This window comes from Sprattus sprattus (genome assembly GCF_963457725.1).
Source record: "Sprattus sprattus genome assembly, chromosome: 17".
NCBI lineage: Eukaryota > Metazoa > Chordata > Actinopteri > Clupeiformes > Clupeidae > Sprattus > Sprattus sprattus.
This window is the reverse complement of record NC_137915.1, coordinates 5285892-5293639: the sequence shown is the minus strand read 5'-3', so window position 1 is coordinate 5293639 and position 7748 is coordinate 5285892. Positions and strand designations below refer to the sequence as shown.

The following is a 7748-nucleotide window of genomic DNA, read 5'->3' as shown; positions in this document are numbered from 1 at the left end:
CCTTTAAGAACCCTATAAGATAATGAAGGAGACGAGATTGGAAAGCAAATGGTCTCTGTCGTTCTTGCGCCTAACCGTTGCTTGTTATGGACGGAAGAGGGCGGAGTGTGTTTTGTCACCCCCCAAGTGTGAAGCTCTGACTCCGCCGTGATTCGGATAATTGAGATTTTCACCCTCTTTCCCCTTTCTAATTGTGTCTGTTGTCTCTCGCACATCGCAGTGAAAGGATACCAAGAACCATCAGGTCCCCTTCTTCAGAACGGATTGGTTTACCATCAAAGAGAGTCTGCCATAACGGCGCAACGTACTCAAACAAGGTAAATGCAACAGCCGCTATAAGAAAAGAAAACAGGAAGAATTGCACGCGTAGGGTTTCAAACAGCCGTTGCTTTCACCATTCACGGACTGGCGGGCGGGCGGGCGAAAAGCTTCAGCATCTACAGGTGACAATGTTTTGTTGATTGAGAGACGACTCGCTGCCTTGCGTGCATTCTCGCTCCTCTGGTGAGCCTAAACGGAGTCGCACAGTATCAGTGGATATAAGTCTTAGGGTGGATATGGCTATACTTAGCCTGTCATTACTTTTGCAAGTGGGATTTGTCATTGGATCAAATTATAGACATGGGGAGTGGAACGCGGATCAAGAAAGGGAGATCCGAGCGAGGCAGACTGTCTACAGCACGCACATCAACAACCAGCGAACGCATCTCCGTAAAGCTCATCCGTTCAAAGCTGTCACGGGGCGCTCTGTCATTGACCACAAAGCAGATGAACCTTTACAGCGGGTGGTCAACGCGTTTCTACACACAGGGGACTCCTCTGCCTTAAAGCTTGCCAACTGCTCACATAGGTATGAGCTCGGTGCCCACTCCAGCAAGACCCCACATGAGTCCATGCAGGCAGTTTTGGACACGATGATGCATGCGGCCAACTTCTTGAACATGGTCTTGCAGACCAACAGGTCGCGAGAGCAAAGTCTCGTTCAAGACATAGAGTGGTATTATGCTTTGGTAAGGAGCATACTGGAGGGGGATTCAAAGATTCACCGGGCCGTGGTGACATTCAATACTGACTCCACGGTCTCTGGGCCCGCAGTCTTCCTGCAGGCGACGAGAGAGGGCGGCGAAATAGTTCTCCAGGATCTCTCGGGCTCCGCTAAGCATCTCCTGAGGACTAAAACGTCGGAAACGGAATGGTTTCACGGTGTTAAATCCAAAAAGAAGAGCCAATTCCACAAACGGGTTCTGACTCAAGATATCGAGTCACTGGACGCCTCTGTTCGCAGGGGCGAGAGTTTCGTCTCTGACAGATCTCACATTAAATGGTCGGCGCCATACCTGGAGTGCCAAAACGGTCATTTCATCCCGCGATGGCTCCTGACCCTATCCGCAGGGCTGTATGGTCTCAAGGAACCCTCGGCCCTCGACTTCAGGTAAGCACTGTGTGACCTAATGGTAGTGGTGCAGTGACGCTTTCGATGGCCTAAAATGCTCCACAGCACACTGGTTACCCATGGTAGCCTTGACCTATGTCATCTTAGCTAAAAACAGACTTCACAGAGAGCGATTCGATTATTGCCTGTTTCATTCACATAACTGTATGTCATCGTTTGAATGTTCTTTCAGCAAAAACTTAAGTGTCATATTGTCAAATCCAGTAGGCTACTTGCGACAGAGCCATAACAGATAAGTAGTTCCATATTGCTGGTGGAAAACAGTGATCCCCCGAATATCATTTCTATTGTTTACCCTCCGTCAACTTGCGCAAATGCAGCTCCTCACAGCAGGAGACGGGGATGCTGCTGCTAAAAATAACTTCTCGCGCGGTTCCATTGCAGCGCGTGAAAAAGCACCCCCGCTGATTACATTTTCAAACTTGTTCACTTCATCTTCATTGCGTGAATGCCAGTGTGTGTCACGTCTAAACGTGTCGGTAAGCAGTCCATCATTAGGTCAGACTCAGACGAGTGAAGAATTACGGTCGATCGATCCACGTTCTCCTGAAAAATGAGAGAATTATTTATAGTTCTCTTTTGTCTAAATGTAACCTGATATAAGTCTGAGGACAGATTTACATTAATTCTTAATATTGCCTCTAACAGAATGTATTCACGTTTGCCTAAGATTACCCGATATTCATCAAAGTGAAATACTGCCCTATCTGAATTTCATTCGTATGCGAATGTATCAGCAACACATCCCTGTTATTTGTTATATCATGTTGTGTCTGTTGTTAGTTTTGTGAGGACAGTGATATTTATTTTCTCCAAATCTACAACCTTTTCCACTAAATTCAAATGTCACTGGAAGCATATTTGTCACAAGCTAAACTCTGCTGGGTTTAACTGGATGCCTCTCTGCCAGTGCTTAATCTTGAGTAATGCCCCCTCCACCTAGTGATCAGGGACATGTGTCAAATGTTGCAATAGAAAATTGATTGAGGTCTTTGTTTGAAAGGTCTTTGTTGTATCTATAGTAATGTTCAATCTGGAAAATGGCATGCACACATGCACATGGTACTGGCTTGTTGTCGGCCTGTGGTTCACCTTACTTCCTGTCTTTGTCCAAGGCTGCTTGAATTCCTGTTTGGGCTCTTTCTCATCTGGTTCTTGGATTTATAACACACACACACACACACACACACACACACACACACACACACACACACACACACACACACACTCATGCACTCACGAACACAAAGTGCAATTTGTAAAAGAAAAAAAAAATGGACCAAACCAAAGAAGACATGCCTTAATATGCTGCCTCCAGCAGTGAGTCTCCAGCTCCCTCTCAGATAAACTGGCAGTCAATACAAATCATGAATAAATAATGAAAGATGTACAACCAAAAGCAGCCCGAGGCCATCTTCATTCAAGCCCGCAATGCCGCTGTCGACCCCTCCCTCCCTCCCTCAAAGATGGATGAGTTGCTGCCCTAGTCTGACGTCTCAACTGGCTAGTTAGGTCAACCTGAGTGTGTTAGTTCTATCCAGTGCCCACACATCCATCTCGCAGGCACCTGAAACATACCTGCCGGTCTATCGTGTCGTGGCACAAATGGAACTCAGGAAGTGTACACATGTTCTGACACGATTAAGGGAACAAAAAACTCCAAATCCTCGAGATAGAAGTCAGATAGAAAGATAAAAGGATAGATAGAAGGATAGAGAGAGATAGACAGACAGACAGATAGATAGAAAGACAGACAGATAGATGTATTGATTGATTGATGGAATGAGAGAGGGGATGTTGGAGAGAGTGGGAGGTGCAGGGCAAATCATCAGGCGTTTGGAAAATGGAAAATCCTGATTGTTATTGACCCGACTCCCTCTTCCCCTACTGGAAGCAGGCAGTGGGAATTGCTGCCTGTGCCTTATGTGAGTCTGTAAACTGTAAGTGTGGGTTTAGGAGGATGTCTGGATCAACAGGATATACTGTATACACATTTCTATGAATGCCATGTGTATTAAGATCTTATTAATTAATTTAATTTGTTTTGTCAAATTAAAAAAGCACTTACATAGGCAGTATCTTGTATATTTACACTGTCTCTATTGTCTATGTATGACATGAAGCACCATAATATGAGTGTGAGAGAGCTCTCTCCTCCACACCTTCCTATCTTGGCCTCCTGCCTATGGGGATAGCTGGTGCTCTTGCCGTCTGCTTATTACCCAGGCGGTAGAGCGCTCCCCTCCCCTCGCAGTCTCCTCCCATTCAACAACCAGCTCTCAGTCCTGGGGGGAAAAAGAGACCGGAAAAATTGGCCAATTAAGATGGAATCCCTGGCCGTGGTGGAGCCAGGTTTGTTCTCTTAGACGAGCAGGGAGACACACGCACACACCAAGGGTTCACCCTGACGCTCATTACTGGGAAGATCTCAGTGAGATGGATGCTGGGTAGTCCCATAAGACCACACTACATGAACCATACCTACAGAGGCTAGCAGAGAGGGTGAGAGTTTCTTGTTGAATGTTGCTTTCACAAGCTTGGGGTACTTTTTTGCTAGGCTCTGTATCCCATAGCTACGGTACATTTGTACGCCCCTCCTTAATCGTTTTGCAAAACAAAATGATAGCTCTACTGAACCGATACAAACTGGCAAACAAAGAATGTAAACACATTACAGTGCTTCAGTTAGGTCCACAGTTACAGTGTGAGCTTACAGCAGCTGCGGGAACATGAAATGTGTCTTATAGCATCATATCTTGTATAAGTTCCAAGATGTGTAATGTGCCATTCACATCCAGTTCACGATTGCTTGAATAACTCGATTAGACTTTATGCTTTTGTGTGTATCTTCAGTAAATTGGATGATTTTTTTTTCAAATATGTGTAATGGCCCAGCCTTTCTGGGAGAGGCGGTAGGAGAGAGATGAGTCTCTCTCTCTCTCTCTCTCTCTCTCTCTCTCTCTCTCTCTCTCTCTCTCTCTATCTATCTCTCTCCCTCTCTCTCTCTCTCCCTCTCTCTCTCTCTCTCAGAGTTGATGTTGTGTCTGTGAGAGTTCCTCCGTCTCTCTGCATTGTCTCTAGCTTGTCTGAGGCTAAGCGCTGGGCATGCTGGGGTCTCTCCACCCAGGCTAAGTTGACAGTGAGAAATACCACCTGATGGCATATGAGCATCAAATGGAGAGAGGTGGAGAAAGATGGAGAGAGAGAGGAATTTGATTTACAGGGCACAATCTTTCTTTATTATTGAAAATGCTTGGCAATGCTAAATGCTTTTTTGTTATTCCAGTAAAGCTCATCTGAATTTGAGAGAGAGAGAGAGAGAGAGAGAGAGAGAGAGAGAGAGAGAGAGAGAGCACACTGCCATTCTTTACAGGAAACTGTCCAGTGAATGATGACTGGAGACAAATAATGTCCACCTTTCAGACACTGCTCACTGTTTCTTTCATTGCAGTTTCGTCCTCAGCAGCCCCCTTTTCACGAGGACATGAACATGGCCACTGGAGCGTTTCATCTCATTATGATCACCCCGTGTCAAATCCAGGCGGCTATTTTGAGGAGAAAGAAAGTGAGCGCGACAGAAAGAAAGAAAGGAAGAGAGAGGGAATTGAAAGGATCAAAAAGAAAGTGAAAGAAGGGAGGCAGAGAATGCAGGAAATGTGATGGAAATGCGCTTGGCTGACAGGACAGGCGGAGGCTAATGTGAGTCTAGCCCCGTGGCATGATGCCTCCGCTGCCCGCCTCCGCCTTGGCGCATTCGGGGTCGTTTCATCGAGTTCTGTCGCAGGTCATCAAAGCAGACAGGCCGCCAACAGCGACTTTAATGTCACGGCGAGCTCGGGCACTATTGGCTGGCGGAGACCCCTCACTCTGCCCGTGCCCACCGAGCGGCCGTTCCCCCGCTCAAACCCCATCTCTGACTCACTCCTCACCTCCCCCTAAACCCCCACCCCTCCACACACACACACACACACACACACACACACACACATACACACACACACACACACACACACACACACACACACACATACACACACATACACATACACACACACACACACACACACACACACACACACACACACACACACACACACATACACACACACACACACACACACACACACACACACACACACACACACACACACACACACACACACACACACACACACACACACACACACACACACACACACACACACACACACACACACACACACACACACTGCAGGCTCCAACTGCTCCCCTTCTCACTGGATGACTAACACAAATCAGATGGAAGTTTTTCTTTTTTGATGTTTTATCGGCCTGGGCTGTCAGTTTTCCCAAGTCTCATGACAAGGTCCTTTCAGCTTATCTTGGATATATATATATATATATATATATTGCGTGAAGTTCCAAGGTGAACTTTGTGTGATTGTATTTTTCAGCATAGGTGACAGGCGCTGTCTTTGCATATGTGAAGGCTTTCGGTTAAACTTGTCATCGTGTCACTAAGGAGTGACAGTTAAAAGCTAGACAATGTATCACAATGTTGTAGTCCCATTGTTAGCGGATGTGAGTAGTACAGGCAACAGTCAGTTGAAGTAAAAGGCTGTTTTGATGAAAAAGTTTCCTTGTTTTCATGAAGGGTAGCAGGAAAGAGAGACGAGACGACAGAGAATCTGTAATGTTATACAGACCTGATCAAGACGGAATAACAAACACGGCCATTCACAGTCACCGTCAAGTTTGGCCAAGGCAACATAATGATGTTTCATCATGCACAAATTACATTTTGCCCTAAGTACATGTGTGCAGGGTTTACTTTATATTTTTTAATAATACATATTACGTATGTGAAATACATGGGACACCAAATGCATAAACCATTGCATAGAGCAATGGATCCACCCATTAACACTTCTACATTACTGTCTTGACAAATAGCCAGAGTGTATTTCATGTCAATATATCTGCTGTAAGCACGTTTGGCCATGTTTCTCTACCACCTCTCTCTCTCTCTGCCCACATTGTGCCAGGGCTGATGAAAAATAAGATTACCCTTCGATAAACCTAAAGACATTACAGGATTAAAACCTCAGCATGAGACCAGCGTCTGAGGAGCAGATGGTCTTTGATCGGCATTAATATTACGATCAGTGTTATCACGGCCGCCAATGTCGCGAGTGTTGTCATCAGTGTTTTAATCACATGCTCTGGTCATCTCACCGGACTTGGCATTTCACGGGAGACCGCTGCCCTTGATGTTGCTTTGACGCGCGCTCGACTCTGTGGATTGAATCAGAGCGGAGGCTTTCTGGGCATGACTCAGACACGATCTCAGTTTAGACTTCTGCTGTGCTCTCAAGGAAAGGACGCTCCATTTATGTAGAGCAGTGCTTCCACGTCCATGATGTGAGTCTGCAAAAGATGAAGGATTTGAAGAACTGAATAGGCTGAAAACTTCTGTGCACACGCTTCGCATGCCTCCTTTCTTCGCCAAAGTATCCTTGTGGATCGTAATCCCAAATTGTTGGGTACACAATTGCCCCTCACATCTGCTGCTGACAATAACCCTAGTTTGGTCCCCTACCTAGAATATCTGAACTCTGTCAGATATAGCTAACTCATGTCCCATTATCAGGTTTGGCATTAGGCCTGTTGAAACATTTAAAACATTTAAAACCGTAAATATTCCTTCAAAACCACTTTAGGAACGCTTTCGAGTGTACTATTGACCTGATGCTATTAGCTATAGCCAAGTGGACGACTATAGTTTACTAGCAAATGCATAGCAGCTGACATATTAGATATAAGATATGAGTCTGTGTCTGTGCTTGACTGCTTTCCTGTCTTGTACTGTAATGGGGATGAATGAAGTTGGGAGATAAGTTTTTGCAACAGTATGCCAAGATCTTAAACTGCCCCACTTATGAGCCAGCCCTCTCACAGCCTGGTGCTAATGGATATATGACCAGCGGAGATAGAAGTAGTGTGCGCCGTGTGATGTAGCTGCTCGCCTCTGTGGGGGCGTCCCGGAGCATCTGTTCCTGTCTGCTTTCACTGGGCCCGCGGGGTCCTCAGAGGCTCGGCCAGTCTGCTCCGTGGCTCAACCCGGGCTGTCCTGAACGGTGCCTGACCAGATAAATCACCTCCCACCAATCATGGGACCCCAGAGAGCTCCAATCGTCCATCTGTCTTGTTCTGTCCCCACACCTGGTTACCGTGGTGAGGTGTAGCCTAGCTAGTTTTAGTATTAGCCAGACATCAACGTGAAGCATTCAAATACTGACATCAACGCATAATAATA

The 7748-nt window shown here is 46.0% G+C and overlaps 1 protein-coding gene across 1 annotated transcript in view; it reads left to right on the top strand.

The window, feature by feature from the left end:
- Positions 1 to 557: 557 nt before the first annotated feature.
- The window catches only part of gpr158a (G protein-coupled receptor 158a), a gene marked incomplete at both ends in the record, with an annotated part of 75237 nt that continues 68046 nt past the window's right edge, over positions 558 to 7748 (top strand). The window contains one exon of the mRNA XM_080855739.1: positions 558 to 1432. Within this exon, the coding sequence (XP_080711865.1) occupies positions 558 to 1432 (875 nt within the window). The remainder of the gene's footprint in view (positions 1433 to 7748) is intronic.